This window comes from Somniosus microcephalus, chromosome 21 (genome assembly GCF_052327205.1).
Source record: "Somniosus microcephalus isolate GS21.2 chromosome 21, FLI_Smic_1.0, whole genome shotgun sequence".
Classification (NCBI taxonomy): Eukaryota; Metazoa; Chordata; class Chondrichthyes; order Squaliformes; family Somniosidae; genus Somniosus; species Somniosus microcephalus.
The window spans coordinates 50972633-50999387 of record NC_141007.1 but is presented as its reverse complement, the minus strand read 5'-3'; the positions used below and the strand labels follow the sequence as shown (position 1 = coordinate 50999387).

Here is a 26755-nt window from a genome sequence, read left to right as displayed (position 1 = left end):
TTTTTAAGGCAAGACCGGTGCCATACGTAATTCGTCCAGCAGTCGAGGCAGAGCTGGAGAATTTGGAAAAGGCAGGCGTATTATCTAAAATAGATTGGAGCGAGTGGGCAGCACCCATCGTCCCAGTCATGAAGAAAGCATTGAAGAATGATAAATCTGAAGAACAGAGAAAAATTCGCATCTGTGGAGACTTCAAGGTGACTGTAAACCCGGTCCTTCACACGGTACAGTATCCTCTTCCGAGGATAGAAGATATTTTCGCCTCACTATCCGGAGGGAAACGTTTCACCAAAATTGACTTGGCACAGGCATATCTACAGATGGAGGTTGAAGAGGCCTCGTTTTTAAAAAAAAAAAAAAAAAAAAAAAAAAAATCTCACGATAAATACACACAAAGGTCTGTGCCAGTACAATTGACTGGTTTTCGGAGTAGCATCCGCTCCAGCTATCTGGCAAAGAGCTGTGGAGCAAGTCCTCCAAGGGATTCTGGGGACTCAATGCTACCTAGACGACATCCTTATAACAGGAGAAAACGACAACGAGCACCTTGCCAATTTAGAGCAGGTGCTCGCTAGGCTGAGAGAACGGGGCCTACGAGCAAATCGCCCCAAGTGCGAATTTTTCCAAAATCAAATCTATTGTGGCCACATAAATAAGGAAGGGTTGCATAAGTCACCTGAAAAAATTGAGGCGGTCATAAAAGCCCCAGCACCTGAAAATGTTTCACAATTAAGGTCGTTCCTGGGATTAATAAATTACTATCATAAATTTTTACCGAACTTATCAGCTCTTCTACACCTTCTTAATGAACTGCTACAAACAGGAGTAATTTGGAAATGGAACGAAGACTGCAAAAGTGCCTTCCATAAATGCAAAGACTTAATCACATCCAAAGAAGTTTTGGCTCATTACAACCCATCACTGCCAATCAGACTGGCGTGCGATGCATCCCCTTACGGCATAGGAGCAGTATTATCGCATAAATTCCCTGATGGCTCGGAATGGCCGATTGAACTCAGCTGAGCGTAACTATGCCCAAATCGACAGGGAAGCACTCAGCCTGGTATGGGGAGTAAATAAATTCAACCATTACCTACACGGACAAAAATTTACCTTGTTGACTGACCATCAACCCCTCATCTCCATAGTCAACCCTAAAAAGGGTGTTCCCATTATGACAGCACAAAGGCTACAGAGGTGGTCCCTTTTTCTAGGGGCACACCAATACAACATAGAATACAAAGGGTCAAAACAGCATGGGAATGCTGAAGGTTTATCGCCAACAGTAGAAGAGGCACCTACAGTAGACCCAATGGAGATGTTCCACTCTACCATAGTGGAATGTCTACCAGTAACAAATTCTGCCATTGAAAGGGAAACGAGAAATGACCCGACTCTTTCACGGGTCTACGATTTAACAGTGAAGGGATGGCCAGCACATGGCGAACCACTGTTGCCAGCATTCTCGCAAAGAAGAGAACAGCTGTCAGTGTGCCGAGGAACCTTGATGTGTGGATCCAGAATGGTGATTCCACCCAAACTCCAGGATAAAGTGCTAAAGGAGCTTCACGAGGGGCATCTGGGTGGCGTGAAAATGAAGAACCTAGCCAGGGCGTTTGTATGGTGGCCAGGTATCAATGGAGACATCGAAGAAATGGCCAAGAGCTGCCTAGGATGCCAGAAGGTCCAAAACGCTCCACCACAAGCCCCTCTACATCCATGGGAGTGGCCCTCATCTCCCTGGCAAAGGGTACACATCGACTTTGCTGGTCCATTTATGGACTCAATGTTCTTAATCGCGGTTGATGCACACTCCAAGTGGCCGGAGGTAATAAAGATGTCCCACCACCACCACAGAAAAAACCATCACAGTATTAAGGACCATATTTGCCAGGAATGGGCTGCCGGAACAGATCTGTTCTGATAATGGACCGCAATTTGTGTCCGAAGAATTCAGAAAGTTCTTAAAAAAACAATGGGGTTAAGCACTACACGTCCGCCCCATACCATCCCGCCACCAATGGATTGGCGGAAAGGTTTGTCCAGACCTTCAAGAAGGCCATAAAGACCATGGGTAATGAAGACATAAAACTTCAGCACAAGGTGGATAACTTCTTATTCGCATACAGGAATGCAACACATATGGTTACCAACCAAACTCCCGCCATGATGTTCTTCAATAGAAACCTAAGATGCCGGCTGGATTTGGTCAAGCCCAACATCAGAAGGGACGTGGAGAACCGGCAGTTTCAAGGCATGAATGAAAGGCCAACTAGAACCTTCCAGATAGGTCAACAAGTTTTGGCCCGGGACTACCGTACCAAGAAATGGCAGCCTGGAACTATCTGCACACGACTAGGACCACTGATCTATACCGTGGACATTGGAGAAAGCATAATAAGGCGCCATGCTGACCAAATCATAAAGTCATCCAAAAAGGGACAACCTACACCACCACTCTATACATCTAATGATGAAGTAGAGATACCCATATCTACCTCCGATCCGGTGATACTGGAACCCGATGAACCTGACACTGGCATTCAAGCCGAATCAGCCTTGCCAGAAGAACCTACTACACCACCAGAAACAACTACACCCCCGAGGCGTTATCCGGACCGAGTCAGGAAGCCTCCTGAGAGACTGACTTATAATTAATTAACTACAGCAATGTATATTATTTTGCTTATAACATGTAATTAATAATTACTTAAAATATGATGTACTGGTTAGCTAAAAGGGGAGGAATTGTAGTGTATGTGCCTTTAAGAGCCCCAGGTGTGCTGTGGTGCCGGTGATTGCCACTCGGACTATATAAGCCTGTGTATTGTGTATATCCGTTAGAACCCCCCGCCCCCCCCCCCCCCCCCCCCAGACTTTGCTTAGTAAATACCTATGAACCAACTCCTGTCTTCAGTGTCTTTATCAACACACGGACACTACAATAACAGCATGGAAGAAGGCCATTCGGCCCGTCAAGCCCGTGCCGACTCTCGGCTATCCCACTCCCCTGCCCTTTCCCTGTAGCCCTGCAAATTTTTTCCCTTCAGATACTTATCCAACTCCCTTTTGAAAGATAAGATTGAGTCTGCCGCCATCACCCTTACAGGCAGTGCATTCCAGATCTGTATATCTGCACACCAGGATCTCTCTGGTCTTCTATCCCTGTTCTTGGCCCAGAATATCATGGAATTTTCTGACATAACTAACAAGTAGGCTGTGTTTTTGCAATGAAATTTGTGCGTAATTGATTTACGCTGAAACATTGGTGCGTGCAAATTTCTTTGCTCATTTGTGCCTTTTCCAAGATACATCCACCAAAACCCTCTTCTGCTCATTTATATGCAGAAGACCAGCTCGGGCAAGATTCCTGCATTTACGCCAGTCAATACGCTGGCATAGATTTACACCCAAAAAATTAGGTGTAGAAGTCACTTGATATCGGTGTAACTGAGATTTCTGGAGTTTGATAGAGATGTTCTTTTTTTGGAATTTTTGTTGCTTAAACCTGTACTATACTTAATCAAAGTGCTGTCAGTCTCAACACACCCGACATTATTTGTACACTAGCTCCCCTCCACACCCACACGTTCAGAAAGACTAAGCAGATGGAATGGCCTTCCGAGTGAGCGTACATACCCCTGTTCATCATAATGGAAAAAATGGAGGAACAGCAGATGTAAGAGGCTCTGAGACTGAGGAGCCATGGTAGAAAACAGTAGCTCACTTCCTATTACCCTATTGGTGGTGCTGTGTTTGTGCTTGTTTTATGCTGGTTTTTACATTCTGGGCCCAGGCTAATAAGTTCTGCAGGAAATTTGGGCAAAATCAGCATAGAAACCATCATAAATAGGATCAAGAAAATTCCAGTCCTTATTTTCAAAATGAATGACTTCACATTTTGCTACAGCTAGCCTCTTTTCGCTTCCTGCAGTTCTTCACAATCCTTGTTACTATTCGTCATGCCCCCATCCCATTTGATATCGCCATCAAATTTCAATATTTTCCCCTTCATTCCTAAGTCCAGATCATTTATGTATATAGTAAATAAGTGGCCACAGCTCAGATCCCTGTGAAACACCACTCACCAAATCTTCTGAAATACTTCCCTTTACCTCTACTCTTTTTATTTTGCTCTTCAATCACCTCGCAATCCATGTGGCCACTTTCGTAATAAAAGAAGAAACGCATTACATTAATTCTGGCAAGTTTAATTTTTTTAAATTATGTTCTTAGCAACATATCACTGAGCGTATGTGCTTCAAGTCAGGTACAGAGCAGATGAAGCAGTGAACCATTTGTATTTGTTCCAAGATAATGGTCCTGCCACATAGTCCAAAAATATTCCATTGCTTTTTGGAGGGGAAAACTTCTGGTGGTCGAATTATATCAGTTTTGATATGATCTTGGCAGGCTCACTGCTATACAGTACTATGCATTGAACCTATAATATCAACATTCTAAATCTACCTTGTAGATATCAATTACCATCACCACCCTTGGGTCCTGGTGCTGCCTCCCACAGCAATCAGTTGTTCCTCTTATTGATGCACAACACTGACTGTTGACTGCAAATGACTTCTGGAAATTGCCAAATAACTGCATTATCTGTAGGGGTGTTTGTTTTAAAAACAATGACATTTCCATCCCACCGTAAATAACTACAGACCTTTGGTCTAAATATAATGTAACATAGTTTATATCCTGCTGTGTTACCTGATTTGCCCAGCTTGTGTGCTATTGTGGCAGAACCACTGAATGACTCTGGCAAACTGTATATAACTCTCTCACGAGGTTCTAACACCAGCCTAAACCTGTACCATTGTGTTAGGCATTACTGTGTTTTGTATATAGAGTTTGCATGTACGGGGCGTGGCCCCTTTAAGAGCGCGGGCAAACGCGATGACGTCACGTCGCAAACCACGGGACTAACCAGTCAGTCCTCATAGCATCTCCGTTGAGTAAAGACCTGTTTAATCGTTCTCTGGTGTCGATCTCAGTTATTCGTCGGAATTCGTTAATTCCTACATTGGTGACCCCATTTTTGTGAACGTTTTCACAAAAGAGCACAGCATGGAAGCAAACGTCGTTTCCCTAAAGCTACCACAGTTCTGGGAGCAGCAAGCGCCCTCTTGGTTTATTCAGGTCGAGGCCCAGTTCACCGAGGAACATCGATGCGGGTCAGACCAAGTATCTTTACGTGGTCTCCGCACTCGACAGCTCTACCGCCTCTCGGATCGTCGGCCTCCTCGAAAACCCCCCAACGGAGCGTAAGTATGAAACCCTCAAGGCGCGGTTACTGCAGGTTTTCAGGCTCACAAAATCGGAGCACGCCCGTCGATTACTCGCTATGCCCGGACTCGGGGACTCCAAGCCTTCAGAGTTAATGAGCCAAATGCTCACACTCCTGGGCTCAGAACGGGAATGTTTCCTGTTCCGTGAGATTTTCCTCAGCCAACTGCCTGAACAGGTACAAGCTGCCCTGGCCAGATCTGAAGTTGAAGACTGCGCAACACTCGCTGCGGAGGCTGACACAATTTTCGCTGTAACTCGGCAGTACTGCGCCGCCACGAGGCACCCATCCCCCGCAGACACCGCCCCAGCTCGTTCGCCTGCTGGGCTGTGTTTCTACCACGCGCAGTTCGGCGCGAAAGCGAAGCGTTGCCGCCCTCCCTGCAGTTTTCCCCCCCAAAAAAACACCAACGACTGACACTGCGACCACCGAGGAACGGGTCTAACTGGCACCCCGCGGCCGCGATGGCGATCGGAAACGCGGGAAAATTGCTCTTCATCACCGCTACTCTCTCCGGTCGTCGTTTTCTGTGCGACACCAGAGCGCAGTGCAGCATTTTACTTGCGTCCGCCCTCAATGTGCAGATGGGGAATCACGGCCCCTCCCTTGAAGCGGCCAATGGCGGAATAATTCGGACCTTCGGCAGACGGCGAGTGGAGTTGTGCCTCGGGGGGCAACGTTTCCACTGGGGGTTTGTTACGGCCAAAGTTTCCCAGCCCCCCCTCGGTGCGGATTTCCTGTGCGCCAACAGCCTCCTGGTCGACGTTAGGAACCGGCGGCTGATCAACGCGGCAACTTTTAATTGTCTTCCGTGTTACCGCAGTAACACTGTGTCGCGCACCGTCTCCTGTGCGTTCCCGACTCCTGATGAGTTCGCTCGCCTGCTCAGCGAACTCCCCGACCTGACAAGACCCACGTTCTCCTCCACAGCCACGAAACATGGTATGGAACACCACATCACCACCAACAGCCCCCCGGTCTACACGCGGGCCCGGTGCCTAGAACCTGGCAAGCTGGCGGTCGCAAAGGCGGAGTTCGCAACCATGGAACGGTTAGGGATTATTCGCCAGTCGAATAGTCCCTGGTCTTCACCCCTCCATATCATCCCGAAGCCTGATGGCGGCCATGCGGCGACTATCGACGACTAAACGACGCCACCACTCCTGATCGGTACCCGATCCCCCATATCCAGGATTTCTCTGCACATTTGGCAGGGAACACCATGTTCTCAAAAGTTGACCTCGTCCGGGGCTACCACCAGGTCCCAGTTCATCCACAAGACGTTCAGAAGACCGCAGTCATCACCCCATTCGGCCTCTTCGAGTTTTTACGGATGCCGTTTGGGTTGAAGAACGCCGCCCAGGCTTTCCAACGCCTGATTGACTCCGTGCTGCGGGACCTCAAGTTCCTCTTCATCTACCTGGACGATATTCTAATTGCCAGTCCTACTAAGGAAGAACATACCTGTCGCCTACGCACCCTTTTTCGACGCCTCAGCCAACACGGCCTGATTATCAACCCGGCCAAGTGTCAGTTTGGCCTGCACCAAATTGACTTCCTGGGGCATCGCATTACCTCAAAGGGAGCGGTTCCTTTACCTTCGAAGGTAGAGGCGGTGACATCCTTTCCACACCCGCAGAACATAAAGGCCCTGCAGGAATTCCTAGGCATGGTAAACTTACCACCGTTTCGTGCCTAAGGTGACACTAATGCAGCCCCTGTACGAGGCCCTCAAGGGCAAGACTGGCAAGAACCCGGTAGACTGGACGGATGACATGGCCCGAGCGTTCGCCGACACCAAAAGCGCCTTAGCCAACGCGACTATGCTGGCGCACCCGCTGCCAGGAGCCACCATCGCCCTCACCACCGATGCGTCGGACTACGCAGTCGGTGCCGTGCAACAGCAGTGGGTGAACGGGACGTGGCAGCCGTTGGCATTCTTCAGCCGTCAACTACGGCAGAATGAGAGAGCATACAGCACGTTCGACCGGGAGTTGCTCACCCTTTTTCTGGCCATCCGCCATTTTCAGTTCCTTCTGGAAGGACGTCCTTTCACCGCTTTTGTGGCCCATAAGCCGCTGACCTTTGCAATGTCCCAAGACCACCGAACTGTGGTCAGCCCGACAGCAGCGTCAACTGACCTACATATCTGAATTCACCACGGATATACGACACATGGCCGGTAAGGACAACCTGGTGGCAGACTGCCTCTCCTGCGCGATCGTCAATACAGTTCATTTGGGCATCGACTACGCCCTCATGGCAGCGGACCAAGCCTCAGACCCGGAAGTCCAAGCTTACCGAACGGCCATCACTGGCCTCCAGTTGGCCGACGTCGAGTTCCATTCGGCAGGTACCACGCTGTTGTGTGACGTCTCCGTACAGGATCCTCGCCCTATCGTGCCAGTCGTCTGGCGCCGCAAAGTGTTCGATGCCATACATGGGTTGTCACACCCTGGAATGAAGGCCTCTCGGAAACTGATGTCAGCGAAATTTGTTTTGCATGGCATGCATAAGGATGTCCGCGACTGGGCCAACACCTGCGTGGTCTGCTAAAAGGCCATGGTACAGCGCCACATCAAAGCTCCGTTGGCCGCCTTCACAGTTCCGGAGCGATGTTTTGACCACGTCAACGTGGACCTGGTAGGACCACTCCCACCCTCCCATGGTTTTTCACACAGCCTGACCATGGTTGCCCGCACCACCAGATGGCCGGAGGCGGTCCCCCTGTCATCCACTACTTCGACGGACGTGGCCAGGGCGTTCATTTCCTCCTGGATCACCCGTTACGGCGTACCTGCCGATATTTAGTCAGACGGGATCGCAGTTTTCCTCCGAACTCTGGAATGCAGTGGCCCAAGGACTCGGTGTCAAATTACACCGCACCACAGCCTACTACCCACAGGTGAATGGCCTCTGCGAACGTTTCCACCGGTCCATGAAGGCCGCCCTGAGAGCCAGCCTCCAGGACGCTGGATGGGCAGACAAGCTACCGTGGGTCCTGTTGGGCCTTCGCACGGCCCCCAAAGAAGACCTTCACTGTTCATCAGCGGAGCTGGTGAATGGTCAGCCGCTGCGGGTCCCAGGGGACTTCCTACCAACATCAACGGAGCAATGGTCCGCGTCTGCCCAGCTTGCTAGTCACCAGGAGGCGGCCAGATGTTTCGCACCGGTGCCCACTTCGCACCACGGGCTGCAGAGGTCACACGTTCCCACGGAGCTTCACAAGGCTGAATACGTCTTTATTCGCCATGGCGCGCATAGGGATCCGCTCAAAGCCCCATATACCGGTCCCTTCCGCGTGTTGGAAGCAGGGGACAAAACCTTCACGGTAGATGTCGGTGGTAAACCGGACCACATTTTGGTCGACTGCTTAAAGCCAGCACATTCGGACCTCGACCGCCCCGTTGAGACAGCACAACCGCCGAGACGGGGTCGGCCACCCGTCGTCGTTACGGCAGACCGAGTGCGGCCGCCCAGCAGCCTCCGCCTCGGGAGTACAGGAGTCGTTCTGACAGGCTTGTCAGACCCCCTCACCATTTGACTTTGTTCGTTAAAGCGAATTCTGGGGGGGGCGCATGTGGCAGAACTACTGAATGACTCTGGCTAACTGTATATAATTCTCTTTAACGAGGTTCTAACACCAGCCTAAACCTGTACCATTGTGTTAGGCATTACTGAGTTTTGTATATAGAGTTTGCATGTACGGGGCGTGGCCCCTTTAAGAGCGCGGGAAAACGCGGGCAAACGCAATGACGTCACGTCGCAAACCACGGGACTAACCAGTCAATCCTCGTGGCATCTCCGTTGAGTAAAGACCTGTTTAATCGTTCTCTGGTGTCGATCTCAGTTATTCGTAGGAATTCGTTAATTCCTGCACTATGATCAATGGGATTTGAGGTAAGCAATATGAAACTGAAACTTCAGTGTGATGCTCTGTGCAACTTGTGCTTTTAGATGTTTAGTTTTCATGCTAGACACATTACTGTATATACATTAAGTTTGTTCAAACCCAGATCGCTGAGCATGTATGCAGGTTTAGACAAAAGGCTGCTCAGACAATTCAGCACTCCTTCAATACTACATTATTCTCACAAGCCAAGAACAAACTTGTGCATTGAGTGGAGCGCTATATACAAGACAGGCTGTTTATATACATGACGCCTACAAAGTCTGCTGTCCATCAGGATGTAAACATGTAAAACTAGTCGAGAGCAGTGTACCAGTGTCCAAGCTGATGAGAAACTCTGGAGTGATCTCACCTTATCTAAACAAGCTACTAAAACCCTGTTTAACACTGATTGATTGAATTGTTTTCCATCTCCCCCTCCATCTCTTTAGCAAGAGCGATTAGCCCACTTGGAAGAGAAGCTTCATCTCCTTGGTCAGTCACGTGATGAATCCCAGAACCGTTGCACTATCCAAAAACAAACTATCACTGAGTTACAAGCAAAGAACAACAAGTTTACTTTTGAGATTGAAGGTTTAAAACGCCGCATTGAAGAACTAAATCAGGTACTGTGGATCCCTGGCTAATTGTCACTTACTGTGTCTTGTACTATTGAAGTGAAATTTATGATTATGTACATTTTTTTTAATAGAATAATGGATTTCTTTTGCATGCAAGGATAAGGTTAACCAGAATTTGAGCGCATCTGGCTCAAGGAGCTTATTTAAAACTTTAGAATTGTGCAATTCTTATTTAACTGCACTTTTTAAAATCTATTTAAAATTTTAGTTTCTGACATTAAATTTTGGGTTTTCTTTTTTCATAACTAATGCAAAACCAATTTATGTGATAGAAACAAATGCAAGATTTTTGTGATTAATATGTTTAGTATTAAGGCAGTAATGCATTTGTCTCATAACTGGTTTCAATTTTTCAAGAATTTTTTTTCAAGCGCTAAATTTTTAGTTAAGTGAGGCCCTTGCAGGATGTTTTGTCCCATTGAATACTCGATTGCTAATTCGGTAACTTATGGTGTGACATTCTATGGGTTTGAGTGTAAAGGGGATGAGCTATGAGGAAAGCTTAGAGAAACTTAAGTTTTACGGTCTAGGCAGAAACAATTAAGGGGGAATCTGGTTGAATTATATTAAATATTATATATAGAAAAGGTAAACCTAGATTGTTACTTCAAAACAAGCCAGGAAAGTAGTAAATGAAAATTAGTGAAAAGTAAATGTAGAACAGATATCGGCCAAAAAACTTTACTCGATAAATGTTTGAAATCATCTACCAAATTAGGTATTGGAGAAAAACTATTGGAGTTATTCAAAATATAATTAAGTGCCATATTAAGTGAGTTTATTATCATCGAGGAATGAGCTTCCATTGGCCTGTTGTCCCTGTTTTTTCTTGTGTTGAGAAACTGCAGACTATGCAGCAGCTAAATGTTAATTGAAATGCTGCAATACCTATTTTCTGCCACTGGTGGCAGCTCTGCAGTATTTATATAGCTGTCTGTGGGCATCTCAAATGACACAAGCTAGACTGCACCATTACAACGCCAGGCAGCTCTTTGTAAAACCTTTGACATAATGTCACCTAGATTACATAAGAAATAGGAGCAGGAGTAGGCCATTTGGCTCTTCGAGCCTGCTCTGCCATTCAATAAGATCATGGCTGATCTTCTACCTCCTCCACTTTCCTGAACTATTCCCGTATCCCTTGATTCCCTTAATATTCAAAAATCTATCGATCTCTGTCTTGAATATACTCAACGACTGAGCTTCCCCAACCCTCTGGGGTAGAGAATTCCAAAGATTCACCACCCTCTGAGTGAAGAAATTTCTCCTCATCTCAGTCCTAAATGGCCGACCCCTTATTCTGAGACTGTGACCACTGGTTCTAGACTCCCCAGCCAGGGGAAACATCCTCCCTGCATCTACCCTGTCAAGCCCTGTAAGAATTTTGTATGTTTCAATGAGATCACCTCTCATTCTTCTAAACTCTGGAGAATATTGGCCTAGTCTACTCAATCTCTCCTCATAGGACAATCCCCCCATCCCAGGAACCAGTCTGGTGAACATTTGTTCCACTCCCTCTATGGCAAGTAAATCCTTCCTTAGGTAAGGAGACCAAAATTATACACGATACTCCAGGGGTGGTCTCACCGGGGCCCTATACAATTGCAGTAAGATGTCTTTACTCTTATACTCAAATCCTCTTGTAATAAAGGCCAACATACCATTTGCTTTCCTAATTGCTTGCTGTACCTGTATGTTAACTTTCAGTAATTCGTGTACAAGGACACCCAGGTCCCTCTGAACACCAACATTTCTCGCCATTTAAAAAATACTCTGCTTTTCTATTTTTCCTACCAAAGTGGATAACTTCACATTTCTCCACAATATATTCCATTTGCCATGTTCTTGCCCACTCACTTAGCCTGTCCATATCCCCTTGAAGCCTCCTTGCATCCTCCTCACAACTTACATTCCCACCCAGCTTTGTATTATGAGCAAACTTGGGTATATTACATTTGGTCCCCTCATCCAAATCATTGATATAGATTGTGGATAGCTGAGGCCCAAGCACTGATCCTTGCGGTACCCCACGAGTTATAGCCTGCCAACCCGAAAATTACCCGTTTATTCCATCTCTGTTTTCTGTCCGTTAACCAATCCTCAATCCATGCTCATATATGACCCCCAATCCCATTAGCCCCAATTTTGTTTAATAACCTCTTGTGTGGCACCTTATCGAATGCCTTCTGCAAATCCAAACACGCCACATCCCCTGGTTCCCCCTTATCTATTCTGCTCGTTACAACCTCAAAAAACTCCCAACAGATTTGTCAAACACGATTTCCCTTTCATAAATCCGTGTTGACTCTACCCAATCCTATTATTTTTCTAAGTGCCCTGTTACCACGTCCTTAATAATAGATTCTAGCATTCTCCCTACTACTGATGTCAGGGTAACTGGTCTGTAGTTTCCCATTTTCTCTCTCCCTCCTTTCTTAAATAGTGGGGTTACATTTGCTACCTTCCAATCCGTGGGAACCGTTCTAGAATGGAATTTTAGAAAATGGTGCATATACATTAAGATTTGGTTCAATTAGAGGGTGGTGAATATGTGGACTAGCCTATTCTAAATTTCAAGAGTGTAAAGCAAAATTCTTTGGCAGAAAGAACTATTCAATTATGTGAAAGATAAGTTACGGTAGGAAGTCTGTGGCCTTTGGGATTGGCCTGATGGATGGAAATGGCTGCAGACTGTGACATTCCTGAGGGCATATCTAAGCAGGGGGGCAATTAAATGCACCTAGTGATGTGACCTAGCATTTTCTTGATTGTGTTAAGAGGAATTTCCTCAGAGATTTGCCTGAAACAGACCACAGGTTTTTAAATTTATGTCTCCCTGAGAAGTTAGCATTCCCAGTGATTGGGAAAGATGGTCTTTTCACAACCTCCTTTTCAAATGTTCATAAAATACCTTGGGGCCTGCGCATTTTCACACAATGTCACAAGATAAATACAGATCAGGGCAACCATTCAGCCCATCTCCAGCTCATCAATCCAAGAACAAAAAACTTCACAATCCATCACTCCCCCTTCCTGTCCATTTCAATGCTAGATCAGTTTTCTAGACCTTGTTGTGCCTGGCGAACATGTAGTGCGTGCTCCATGGTCACCACACGAACTCCATCTACTCTCATTCATTTCTATGAAATGCAGTCAGTGTTAGAATTTATAACAGTGAAACCTCCATGTTCAGGAGCTGTCTGGTAAGGACCAAGAGAAGGTCGCAGAGGTGAATAATGTACGGGTGGAACTCCAGGAACAAATGGGCCATCTGCAAGCAGAGCGAATAGCACAGGAAGGGCTCAAAGAGAAGATTTCAGCCTTAGAGAGACAGCTGAAAGGTATGTGAGCAAGAAGTATATACTTATTAACTGTGAAACCTGTCAAAAATAGTTCCTTTTCGTAGAGATCAGCTGTCTATGGTAAACACTTAAGTACACTATGTCCATACTGACTACTTGCCTAAAGAAACCACTGGTGTATAAAGCAAGCAGCTTTCAACTATTTGAATGTATTGAGTTAATTTTAGAGTGACGATTAAATCATCAACATCCGTTGGCTAAACACTATGCCAGCCAGCTGCACCATTTCTATTATCTTCAATCAGTTGAACTATGTGTTATCATCAACAACTAAGTCCTAGAATAGAAATGAAAAAAAGTTAACATCTTATCGGTACTGAAAGAGTGAAGCCTAATTTGCAGCTGATATTTTAGTAAGCTGTACTCACTAGCTTCAACTAGCCCCAAATATTGTCTTATTCAATGGGTCCCAACTCCCAAGCCCATGATTTTATTAAGAATAAAATTCTGCTGTTTTATTACAGTGCAGTCGAGTAACCACCGAGAAGCCTTGTTGGATAAAGAGGGCGAAATTACCTCCTTATTGGAAAAAATCCGACTGAAAGACAACGAGATTGTGCGAATGAGAGAAGATGAAGCACAACGAGCTAGCTTCCTACATAATGCAATCCTCTCCTATGTACAGGGTTCTTCTCTTGGCACTCACTGTATAAAGAAATGAAATTTTACAGCAAAAAAACTGAAAATGTGGGCAACTCGTAAAGACAGATTACAAAGTAGTGCATAATTGAAGGTGGGATGAAAATGGTGCATTCCAGGAAGAAAATAAAGCCTTGATTTAGGTCAAATCAAGCTACAGGGCTAGAAGGATACTGACAAATGATACTTGATATACAATTTATATACACAGACGGGCTTGTAAATGAGAGATCTTAAGGAGCAAACCTGAAATTTTGAGGGTACCGATGCTGTAAAACCACGTCTGAGAAAAGGTCTCGTGCCTGAAAAATTGCCTAAGAATATTTCTTAATTCGATTGACGTAATTGTGAATAAGATTTTTTGTAATGGTTTTGTATGTGTGGACTGTTGGAGATTACTTAGATTCATAGGTGATTTAAACAGCTGGCTGGCTAAAAATGATGTGCGAACAATATATGGTTAATGTTTTTGGAGATTTTGTGTGTTTAAGCTGGGAAACACATTTAATTAGATCTGATGCTAAACTTTGCCTCCTTTTGTTAAACCAATTACAGCTTGTGAGAATGAGGATATTTTATATTTTGATGTCCAGAAGTCATATTTTGAAATTCAGACTTTGTAAAATTACCTATTCATTTTCACTGAATTTCATGTGGTGGTGAAGTATTGTCTCTGAATTTCCTGGATAGCACATAGACAGAAATTATACCGAAATTTCTACCAGTTTCTGCGCAGACCTTGCTGACTGGATCTTGCACCGGAATTTCCTGCAGAGCTCATTTACTTGCGCCAGAATGTAAAAACTAGTGTAAAACAAGTGCAAAAGCAGCACCACCTATAGGGGTAATAGTGAGTGGGCTGCTGTCTTCTGCCATGGCTTCTCACTCTTGCAGCCTCTTGCATCTGCTGCTCCTCTTCTGTTATTATGCAGAACACAGGTATGCCCAGTTGGAAAGTCATTCCTCCTGCTTAGTCCTTCTGAATGAGTGGGGTGTGGCGGGGCTCGAAACATTTCAGGTGCACTGAGACTGACAGCACTTCGGTTAAGTATAGTGCAGGTCTCCGTGAGAAAAATTCCAAAGAAAATTGCGAAGAAAATCACTGTCAAATTCCAGATATCTCAGTTGCGCCAATATCAGGCAACTTTGGGCCATGCTGCGCCTAAATTTCTGGGCGTAACTCCACGCTATCGTATTTACGTAGGAAACTCATGTGAAGGGTGTTTCATGTAGCATGGGGCGGAGTTGTATAAATAAGCAGTAGAGGGTTTTAGCAGACCTATCTCTGCAGCAACGCAAACAATTGATGAAATTTGTGTGTAGCGATGTTTCAGCATAAATCAGTTATATGCAAATTTCATCATCATTGGAATAAAACGGCGTGGTTACGCTGAAATTTTCTAGCAAATTCCGGGTAGATCATGACTGATTTGTGCTTCCACAGTGCTTACTACCCCAATGTCATTTTAGTGTATCTTATCTTGAAGTTAACTGTTACAGACAACTTCTAACCATTTCATTTAGTTCGTTCATTTTATTATTGTGTTGGTCAGTAAGGACGGGTGATTGGTGAGCAGGACTTGGTGCACGATACAATACATTTGGATGAACTGAAGTTTCTGGACTATGGAGGATGGGAAGTGTCAGGAGCGCATTGGAATAGTTGAGTCTGGCAGTGACATGGGCATGGATGAAGCTTTCAGCAGCAGTTGGGCTGAAGTAGGGGCAGAGGCAGACATTACTGAGGTGAAATTTTTTTTTTTAAATGTTATCTAATTTTTGTATAATTTTGTGTAAATTTATGGTTTTTATATTAATCTGAGGTCAAGCCTTTATGATGGAAAGGATATAGGATCGGAATTTAGTTAGGGATCGAATAGAAAGTCAAGGTTGCAAACAGTCTGGTTCAGCCTGACACGGTGGCCATAGAGGGGGATGGAATTTTTGTCAAGAGTTCAGACTTTGCTTCGGACTTCCCAATGTTTACTGGAGGAAATTGTGACTCATCCAAAACTGGATGTCGGACGAGCAATCTGGCAACACAAGGACAGTGGAGGGGTTGAGAGAGGTGGTGGAGAGGTGGAGCTGGGTTTTATCAGCATACATGTGAAAGCTGACCCCCATGTATGCAGATGATGTCAAGTAGGGCAGCATGTACATGAGGAAGAGAAGAGGGCTGAGGATAGATCCTTGGGTAACAGCAAGGGGTTGGGAAGAGAAGTTATTTCTGGAGATGTTCTGGCTACGATTGGATAAGTAAGAGTGGAACCAAATGAGGGCAGTACCACTGAGCTGGACAACAGAGGTGAGGTAATGGAAGACAATGGTCTGGTTGACCATGTCAAAAGCTGCATAGAGGTCAAGGAGAATGAGGATGGATAATGCACTGTTAACGCAATCACACAGGATACCATTTGTGACTTTGGTTAGGCCTGTTTCAGTGTTGTGGCAGGGGCTTAAACCTGATTGGAGAAATTCAAGCAGGGAGTTACAGGAAAGATTGACAGATTTGGGAGGCAACAACATTTCAGGATTGTTTTCTCTCCATTTTCTGGGCAATATTTTGATATTTGCAGATTAGCCACAAACACCTGTATTGGGCATTTTCATAGTCAGAATAGTAGAATATCTATGTAATCTGTCAAATTATAGTCCACCTCCATCTCAAGTACTGCTGGGATTTAATGTGCCATTTCTAATTTTCAAACCAATTTTTGAAAGCTGGCTGGGCAGAAATAACAGCTTGATTGGCAAAACCATTACTACAGAAAGATTTGCCGACTCTTGTTTTCTTAGCTACTGTTTTTCTGTTGGAGAATATTGGTGTGTGTGTGTGTGCCAGTTTTATTAAAAAAAAAAAAAAATCCCATTTGAAATATCCATACTATCACAGATTGAATTATTCCCCATCAATAAATTAATAAACAGTTTTATTTCTGCAAGAGCAACTTTAAAACTGAGAATTCGCAAACTCAGTGGGCAGCAAATGTAGCTGACTATACTTTTTCTGCCTCACTCCTCCCCCCGCCCCCCCCCCACCCCTCTTCCTCTTCTACTGAAAGCACCGACTCTTACAGTTCCACAGATAGCTGCAGCCTTCCAGTGCCTCACACAAGTGGCCTTTCTTTATGTATAAACTTGGATATTGAGTGTCAGTGGGTTATTTAACTATAGAATGGGTTACCACACTGTCTAATCCTGTTTCTGCCTGACGTCCACACTCATGCACTTTCCAGCTCAAACAAGAGCAGAAATTCTAGCTGATTTTTATTTTTCACACACACCCCTCCCTTCAGCCTAGAGACAATTTAGCATCTCGAGTGCAGTGGAAAACATTCTGACAAAAATTAAATATCAGTCAGATTTATATAGTCTATTAGAATCTGTCAAAGCATGTGTTGCAACAAGAACATGGTATGTTGATGCATTAGTGAGTAATCCCCCTCACCTCTGGATTTTTTTAATAGAATTTGCTAATGCTTCAACATATCACTGTTTCCAAAACACAATAGGCAGCAGGCCTACTGCAAGAGTGGCACAGATTGCCCTTCCTTAGGAACTTTACGCCCCTTATTGCCCGCGATAAAGGACTTGCTACATGAGTAATTGTAAATGCACAATAATCAACATGCTGTACCAGCTGTGATACTTTCTGTATATTTATCGGGAGTTTTGAGTATTTTTTACTATGTTTCCAATGAATAAGGACCAAGCATGTTAATTTAATGACTGAAGATCTCCGTGTGCAACAAAATAACAGTTACTTGAAGGCTAGCATCTCGGCCTCAGAATTTGTAACGATGGCAGAACTTCATGAAAATTTTCACTGTGATGCACCTAGTTGGAGTTTGCACCACAGATCATGCTTTTGACTCGCCATGCTCTTGAGTTATCAATCTCTGTCGTTCTGACTTGAAAAGATGCTGAGCAGAGGCCATCCACTTTCCAGCAGGTAAGCCTGGACTGCTTGTGCAGCCAACCACAGAATCGCAGGAGCAACTCGCCCATTGATTTTAATTAGGAAGGAAAAGGAAGGGAAATATTAATGCCTTATAGCCATTCTAATAATTCAGTGCATGAATGCACAAAAAAGTGTGCTACTGAGCCATTCAGACCAGAAAACCAGGTTTGATCATGGATTTGCTGATTCAGACAGAGTGATAGGAGAGGTGCTTTAATTAACCTCTCTGGGCTAGAAAAGAGCAAAAATAGGTCCAGATTTTTTTTTGGTACTGACCACTTAGCAGTGACCTGTGCTGGGAAGTATGTGTGTATACACAGGTGCTCGATGGCAAACCATTGAATACCTTGCTAACAGTTGCTGTCCGGGCTTAAATGCAAGAAATGGCCACTGGCATCAGAAGGGCTGCTGGTGTGTATGCAGCCATGCCCCAGCATACGCCAACTGCCTTCAGAGAAGAGGGAGAAATAAATAAAAACCGTAAAGCAGGAATCTGTCCCTTAAACTACATTCCTTTTAAGTTTTTTTTTAATCAGAAGACATGTTTTGAGTTTAATTTTGAACTGTCATCTTATACAACAATTATGAGTTTAAAAACTAATGGTAGACTCTTCCCAAGTTGAGAAGATTTCACCTATGGTAGCATAAATATTAAGTGTTACGAGTTTTGTTTTGGTTTCAGCAATTCTAATATTATTCAGCAATCATCAGTTTATAATGTGTGTGTGTGATGGTTGAGAACTGTTTTAAACATCTTTGCCTGTGGGCAGTCAGTGAATTCTAGTGCATGATTGTTATCTTTCATTTTCCGTGTTACATTTTAACATAAATCCAGAAATGTGTGATGAGTTTGACCTGCAATATGGAAATAGGATGAGGCAAAGGAAGCTGAGAAGGTCCAGCTTCCCTTCTTCCTCTCTAAAAATACCCTTATGCTTCCTTATGTTTAACAGGGGAGAATGAAAGGAAAGAGAATTTGCATTTGTTCTTGGCTCTTTTTCATGATTTTGCAGCCTTTAGCATAATGTTAGAGCAAAAAATAACAGGTCTTGATCGTTCTATTCCTTGGCCATATACTAATCCGTTTTACTCTGTCTTTTACTTTATGTCTGCATTTTGGTTTTATTGACTTTTACAGCTTAACCATGTACATTGTTGCATTTGGTTTATTTCTGCTGAACCACTTGTCTGTTCCATTAATGTGGTCTGAAAAGTATAAACAACAGAGTGGCAGATTGCATCATATCTTTCATTCTGTCTTATGGTTGGTGCTTGTTATACAGTGTGATATCACTCACTATTTTCCAGTAAATCACTAGCTTCCCTTCACTGGATTTTAAATTTTACGGTTTTTTTTCTGAGAAGCTCATCATTTATAATTTGCAGTTAGTACTGATGATGCAGCTGTAGTAATAAATAGCGATAAATTGCTGGTATACCAGCAGTGACTTTCAAAAGTCAATAACTTTAGTAACCCTTTCCCGCTTCATTTTAATTTCCTAGCTGCATATAAATGCAAGCAATGTGTTTTTAAAAAAAAAAATATAAACCAATAATATATTGCTAAACTGGAAATATGATTAAAGGAAATAGACATTTAGTGGAGGGACCATGTAGTAAGAAAAGGAGATGATATGAAAATAAGAGGCTAAGAATTATTTGCGTATTTTTGAGGTGAGAGAGGAGCTGTTCTGAAGGAACGAGGTGTGAATACTGTAAGTCTGTACAGATCACATGGATTCATAGAGCAGGGGACGTGCATACTGCTGGAACGTTAACTCCAGATTTGCTGAAATGCTGTAACCTAGTTAAATTAATGTAAAGTAGGTTGCATTATGTGAGGCTGGCCTGAAATATAAAGAACCATTCATCTTTTGAAATCATGTAATAAGATGTGTAGAGTCAGGTTTGATAGACTGCTATTTTTGGCAACTTTTTCTTGGTTATTCCAGTGCCTGACAGTTTCCCTCCAATATCTCACCCAAGTGGCCATTATTCACGTGTGAGCCTCGACAGTGAATGGCGGTACGTTATTCCCAACACAGGGCATTGTAGCCGCGTCCAATTGAGTCCACATGTGAGAACTTCCAGCCAGAGTCTCTGGATAGTGGTCAGGAGTGGTAACTCTGGCTGATTTGTTTCTTCAACTACCCCAGGTGCTAAGGCTTTTGTTGCACCCTTACCACCATCCTGGCTGAGATCATCTAAGCGCAAACAAAAATAAAATGAGCAGGTCTCACACCAGATCATGTGGCACTTCTCAGATAATGTTCTGAAGATTTCCTGTTTGAATTTTGTTATTATTATCCTTACTGCATAATGATTCAGCAGAATGTCACTCCATCACTGATACTTGCATGATGGCCCAGAGATCATTTGTGGCCCACCTTTTTCCCCATCCACGTGACCTTCAACAGAGGTGTTGCTTTGGTTTCAATTTCAACCCCAGTGCTGATAGGTTGTGCGCTGGCAGTGCAGAGCGTTACCTCGAGGGGTTGGCTGAGTGTTTTGGAATATCTTCTGAAGTTATCCTGAATGCTGTCAAACTTCTCTTCCTTCAGTTGAGTCTGATAGTATTTTCTCCACCAATCAAAGCTATAGCTTAAACTACTGCAAATGAATGTAGAATAAAGGATACATAGGGCCAGATTTTCAGTGTGCCGTGCGGGGGGCAAAAATCCCGAATTCGGGGGTCCCGACATCATCCCGCCCAAAACCCGCCTCCACATAAGTTTCAAGGGAGGCGGGTACCCGCCCCGCACTGGGACCCGCTGACCCGAGGCAGGAAGGGATTAGCGCCAATTAACTGCCTGTTAACAGGTAGTTAACAGGCAGTTTTTAGCCTAATCCCTATTTTGAGGGGTGTCGTATGGGATTCCCAACGGTTCCAAACCACGCCAGGTAAGAGCAGGCGGGCTGTCGGGTTGAAGGACTTGGAGGGGTCACAATGTCGGCGTTCAGGTGAGTGATGGGTGCATGAGTGCAAAGGTAAGTGTGTTTGGTGTGTGTAAAGATGTTTTACTTACCTGTACTTACTTTAACAGCCTTTCTTCCTCTAGGCGTCGGGAGCCCATCACTCAGCCGGAACTGAAAGCTGAACGGCTGCGATCTGTCAAAAGTGACAGCCTTCAGCTTTCAGTGCCGGTGACGGTTCTAACTGAGTCTGTGTAGAAGGACTCCGGTTAGAAGTCAGACTGTCAGTGTTTGACAGCTTCAAACAGCTGTGAAACACTGATATTTCATCTGTCAACACCTCTTGACAGATGAAATTTCAGTCTGTGACGTCACCTGTTGCCGGGTGGCCCTTAATTGGCCTGCTGAGCCCGCTGGGCGGGCTCAACAAGGGAAAATCGCGTCGATTGGCCGGACATCGATGGAGGCGGGACTAAAACCCAAAAGTTGTAGTCCTGCCTCCTTCCCGACAGCTTAATGAAAATCCAGCCCATAGGGTGGAATAACAAGGCACTGGTATAATCTAGCAATTTAGGGCATGTGGATTGCGAAAGTGCATTTACAGCACTCCTTTTGTATATTCTTAAATCCATGTAATTGCAACTTTTATTCTGGTAAGTTAGAGATTTCATTTTTGGTTGTGTTTGTTCTTTGCTGTGTGTGTACGTGTACCAGAAAGTCTCTTTGCTGTCGTGAAACATGTAGAGAGGTATTGAGGGCAATGGTGAGAATGTGATGTGCAGATATACCTGAGTATCTTGGAGAAATATCTTTGATCAGTGCATGTTCCATAAGCCCAGAAGGACAGCACCCCCCTCCTACCACTGCAGTTGCTGGGAAATTGATGAGACAGAGAGAGAGGGAAAATGTCTTTACTCGGAATTCATAGCTCCAGAGTGTTTCTCTAGAAACATTTCCAATAATTTCTAACCTTTCTTACAGTTGGTGACATCAATAAGGGACATTTTTTGTTTCCCCTTCTCTAATCGTGAGCTGTGTCTTGCATTCTTCTGCAGTCATGAGCAGCTCTGGAGGATATGTCATGGCTAGCAGTGAGATATGACAAAGAAGTTGTAATCAGCTTCATCAGTGGAGATATTTCTCCTATCTTGCTTAGCCAGCCTGCCCATGACTTTATTTATAGCCTGTTTTTAATTTTATTTTTAAAACATTGGTTGTCTTTTATGATCTGAAGATGATGAAAAATATCTCCAAGTTCAGAGGCTATATGTGAAATATAATCAATTCTGTTTGAAAGGATATTAACACTTCAAAAACTGGGTTTATAGATGAATGATTTTTAACCAAAAGGTGGATGAACACAAGTGTAAGGTTTTTGCCAGAAGTAAATGCGGTGATTTATTTGACAGGTCGTCTAAAGCATTGGACATCTGGTACCCAGTGATTCCGATGAACTTAGTGCTCACTATTATAATACCCATGCAGATGTTGTACTTAATTCAGAATATACTGGAACTCAGATCAGCTGTTTTCTAAACCAAAATTTGACCTGAACAGGGATTCAGTTTTATTGAAGGCAAAACTATTGTACACTGGGCTGAAGAAAAAGTTGATCATAATAATTTCCTCTTTTCAATCAATTTGTCTAATTTTGAATAATGCAGTTAGCCTGATCTTAATAGAATGGAAGTTAATAAGGCAAAGTTTACAGCAACAAAATAAGCTTTCTATCCACACCATGTGCTCTAGTTGCTGGTCGGTGACTATTGATGCCCCTCCATGGGATTGTTTTTGTTCAATCCTATTTGCTAATGTGTATTCAGTCTATAACCTTCATTTTGACCTCAGTAGTCAATTGTTCCAGTCACTCATCAATCTAATGCTTTTTTATGCCAGTAATGAATTTCTATTTATATATAACTGAAATTAAATTGGTTTTTTTGTATGGTTTTAATATTTAAGTATTTTATGCAATGTATCTACAGTGTTTTAAACAATTTTGTCATTTCTTTTGTGGAAAAATAAAAATTTATTTTTGTTTTATTTAGAGCAGTGTGTCTGGGCTTTCATTTTTTTCATGGAACATTCATTATCCCCTTTTGATGGAAATGGGGCAAAACTCATCTCTTCCTATTGACAACAGTAGAAACTCTCATGCCAAAAATATTGAGGTTAAAGCATTCTACCTTTTAATTAAAAATAACAGAAAAAGCTGGAAACACTCGGCAGACCAGGCAGCATCCGTGGAGAGAGAAACCGAGTTAACGTTTCAGGTCTGTAACCCTTTGTCAGAACTGGAAAAAGTTAGAGATGTAACAGGTTTTATGCAGGTGCAGAGGCAGGGAAAGGGGGTGGGGAAGAAAGAATAAAAGGGACGGTCTGTGATAGGGTGGAAGGCAGGAGAGATTAAATGTTGCAAATGGGGATGGCAGAGTCATCAACAGCTGCCATGTGAAAAAATAGGGGCAGAGGTTATAGTCGGAGTTCAACAATTTCAGACGATAACCTCTCCATTTTTTCACATGGCAAGCTGTTGATGATTCTGCCATCCCCATTTGCAACATTTAATCTCTCCTGCCTTCCACCCTATCACAGACCGCTCCTTTTATTCTTTCTTCCCCTTTCCCTGCCTCTGCACCTGCATAAAACCTGTTACATCTCTAACTTTATCCAGTTCTGACGAGGGTCACAGACCTGAAACGTTAACTCTGTTTCTCTCTCCAAGGATGCTGCCTAGCCTGCTGAGCGATTCCAGCATTTTCTGTTACTTCAGATTTCCAGCATCTGCAGTATTTTGCTACCTTTTAATTATATCATCCATTGTGTAAACTAGTATCCAGTACAGAACCTGAATCTGGTATTTGTTGTATCTCCCTGTAGAACAATAAGATTCACACGGTAGTACAAGCAGATAGCTATGAGAAGAAGCTTTTATTAACGAGTGGGAAGCGGGAACAAGTCTATGCAGAACTGACTACAGGTGAGCCAGAATATGCACATTCTTTATTAAATCACACCATTTTGTCTAGTGATGTCCCTCTGCAGCACACTAACTGCAGACACAAAGGCCTGCTTCACCACTGCTGCTTTGAACTGCATAAGAACAACCTAAAGACAAATCTACCGCCTCAGTTGATTCCACAACCTACTGAATACAATATATTTATTTCCTGGTAAACCAGTACTATTTGGTGCATCCCATATAGATGGAGTACAAAACTTTTCTTAATTCACAACCTGAGCATTCCAACTGAAGTTTTAAATTTTTACTCTAATACAAAACTCCTCATGCAAATCCTGAAACTATTCGTGGTATAATTTAAATTAATTTTTCATATTAAATGCAAGTTTGCATATGTGTGGCTTGTACACCTTTATGCCAAAATGTTATTTTTTAAAAATGGACCACTGAATTTATATTGTAATTACCCATTTCAGTTTGTAAAGTTTTTTTTACCAAATTCAGAACGCAATGAAATGGAACAAACTCTTAAGCAACTTGAATCTGTTGGCTCGAGCTTTATGGTGAGACCAGTGCCAAATCATTCCATACATGATGCATATTGAGTGGAACTACATTGTTTATAATATTGGACAGCTGCAGATTTTTATTATGCTCAAATATGCTGTTGATATAAATCATATTAGGGCCATACACACAATGACGGTGAATGTTGGAAGGAACTGCAAAGGAGGACGCGAAGAATGCAATGGTTGCTGGAGAGTGAGACTCCAGTAATGTTTGACAGCAGTTTGAATCATTGCAAACTATGTTTATTAAAATGTTTTAAATGGCAGTTAATTTTCTTTTTCATTATTTAATGGTGTTTTTTATTAAAAATACAGCTGAGGTTCATGCAGCTTTAGAGTTGAATTCATAGTCTGTGTTGGACTAAAATTAGAGTCACTGAACAGGTCAAGATGAGCTCTACCAAACAGTGTTGCACTCTTTCCTCCTACAAAGCATGTAAGCATAAACTGAAATCATACTTGCAGCATTTTCACAATGTAACATGCTTCAGGGCCTACACAGTGAGAAGATTGAATTGTGAAGCTTCCTGCCCCTGGGTAAGAGGGGGATTTGAGCATGCAAGACATGACCCGGAAGGTTTAGAGAGAGAGAGAAGTAACGGGCTATATGTTGTGTTGCTAACCTGTAAACCGTTACACTTTATTGTTAAATGTACTCAACAACTTGTATTTATATAGCGCCTTTAACATAGTAAAACGTCTCAAGGCGCTTCACCGGAGCAGTATAAAACAAAATTTGACAGTGAGCCACATAAGGAGAAATTAGGACAGGTGACCAAAAGCTTGATCAATGAGGTAGGTTTTAAGGATTGTCTTAAACGAGGAAAGAGAGGTGACTAGGTTTAGGAAGGGAATTCCAGAGCTGAGGGCCTCGGCAGCTGAAGGCACGGCCACCAATGGTGGAGCAATTAAAATCGGGGATGCGCAAAAAAAAAAAGGCCAGAATTGGAGGAACGCAGCTATCTCAGGGCTGTAAGGCTGCAGGAGGTTACAGAGAGAGGGAGGAGTGTGGCCCTGAAGGGATTTGAAAACGAGGATGAGAATTTGAAAATCGAGGCGTTGCTTAACCAGGAGCCAATGTAGGGCAGCAAACACGGGTGATGGGTGAACAGGACTTGGTGCAAGTTAGGACATGGGCAGCAGAGTTTTGGATGACTTCAAGTTTATGGAGGGTAGAAAATGGGAGGCTGGCCAGGAGTGCATTGGAATAGTCAAGTGTATAGGTAACAAAGGCGTAGATGAGGGTTTCAGCAGTCGATGAACTGAGGCAAGGGTGGAGTCGGGCGATGTTGCAAGGGTGGAAATAGGCGGTCTTAGTGATGGTGCAGATATGTGATCGGGTGCTCATCTCGGAGTCAAATACAACAACAAGGTTGCGAACAGTCTGGTTCTGGTTCAGCCTCACAGTTGCCAGGGAGAGGGATGGAGTTGGTGGCTCGGAAATGGAGTTTGTGGTGGGGACCGAAGACAATGGCTTTGATCTTCCCAATCTTTACTTGGAGGAAATTTCTGCTCATCCAGTACTGGATGTTGCACAGCAGTGTGACAATTTAGAGACACTGGAGGGGTTGAGAGAGGTGGTGGTGAGGTAGAGCTGGGTTTCGTCATATGCACTCTTCTGCATAAATTAGTGTGTAGAGATTGGAAGCAGTTGCAGACCCTATTGTCCAGTGCTGTGCATGAGTTTTCACGGTCAGTGGCAAGATAGTGAACAAGTTAGGTCTGCCTGTGCAACTTTTTGAATCATGAGAAGCGGGCAAAGAATAATCATCTTTTAGAATCTAGGAGTTGAGGAAGGAAGACAATCAATACAAAAATTTCACGTAAAGAGTACGCCATTTGTCTGGAAACAATGGTACACTAGTAAGCATTCTTTCTTACCCCCTTATTCCACAGGAAATCATGACTCAAAAGCAATGGCTTGAGGACTTATTACCTATACTTGTGTCCTCCATGCTAGCATTGTTCATAAGCTTGTTGTCCCCTTCTGTCGGTTCATATTAAATCTCAGTAATATTGGAAAAAGCTGACCATGAAATATCAAACTTCATTGGGTTCTGTAGATCTGATAATCCCTGCCTGTATTACAGGCACACAAAGTGTATAATAGATTTGGAATGCTTGACATGGGAACATTCCAAGGAATGACAGTACCTCTGACATGAGGCCAGCAGCTGCAATATTATGGCTCTGTATGATGCCCCCAAATTCACAATTCATGTCTAACCATATTGCAATACACCTCAGGAATACTTTTCTCCAAGGGAAGAAATAATTAGATAAATTACCTTATGGAATTAGTGGGAACATAGGAACAGAACTAGGCTATTCTGCCCCTTGAGACTGTTCCACCATTCAATTAGATCATGGCTGATCTGTATCTCAATTCAATTTACATGCCTTTGATCCATATCCCTTGATACCCTTATCTAATACAAATTTGTCCATCTCAGTCTTGAAAATTTCAATTGACCCCCAGTATCCACAGTCTTTAGTGACAGAGAATTCCAGATTTCCACTAGGTGT

At 43.6% G+C, this 26755-nt stretch overlaps 1 protein-coding gene and 1 long non-coding RNA gene across 2 annotated transcripts in view; both read left to right on the top strand.

Moving 5' to 3' along the window:
• The window catches only part of lrrc45 (leucine rich repeat containing 45), a 72676-nt gene extending 49929 nt beyond the window's left edge, over positions 1-22747 (top strand). Inside the window, exons 16-18 of the mRNA XM_085963599.1 lie at positions 9635-9808; positions 13017-13164; positions 13650-22747. Coding sequence (XP_085819725.1) covers positions 9635-9808; positions 13017-13164; positions 13650-13846 — 519 coding nt within the window. The 3' untranslated portion in view covers positions 13847-22747. The remainder of the gene's footprint in view (positions 1-9634; positions 9809-13016; positions 13165-13649) is intronic.
• A 14-nt stretch (positions 22748-22761) lies between these two features.
• Positions 22762-24495, top strand: LOC147102790 (uncharacterized). The gene is made up of 3 exons (XR_015073110.1): positions 22762-22869; positions 23579-23678; positions 24165-24495. It is a non-coding gene; the product is annotated as an uncharacterized LOC147102790 (long non-coding RNA).
• Positions 24496-26755: the final 2260 nt, after the last annotated feature.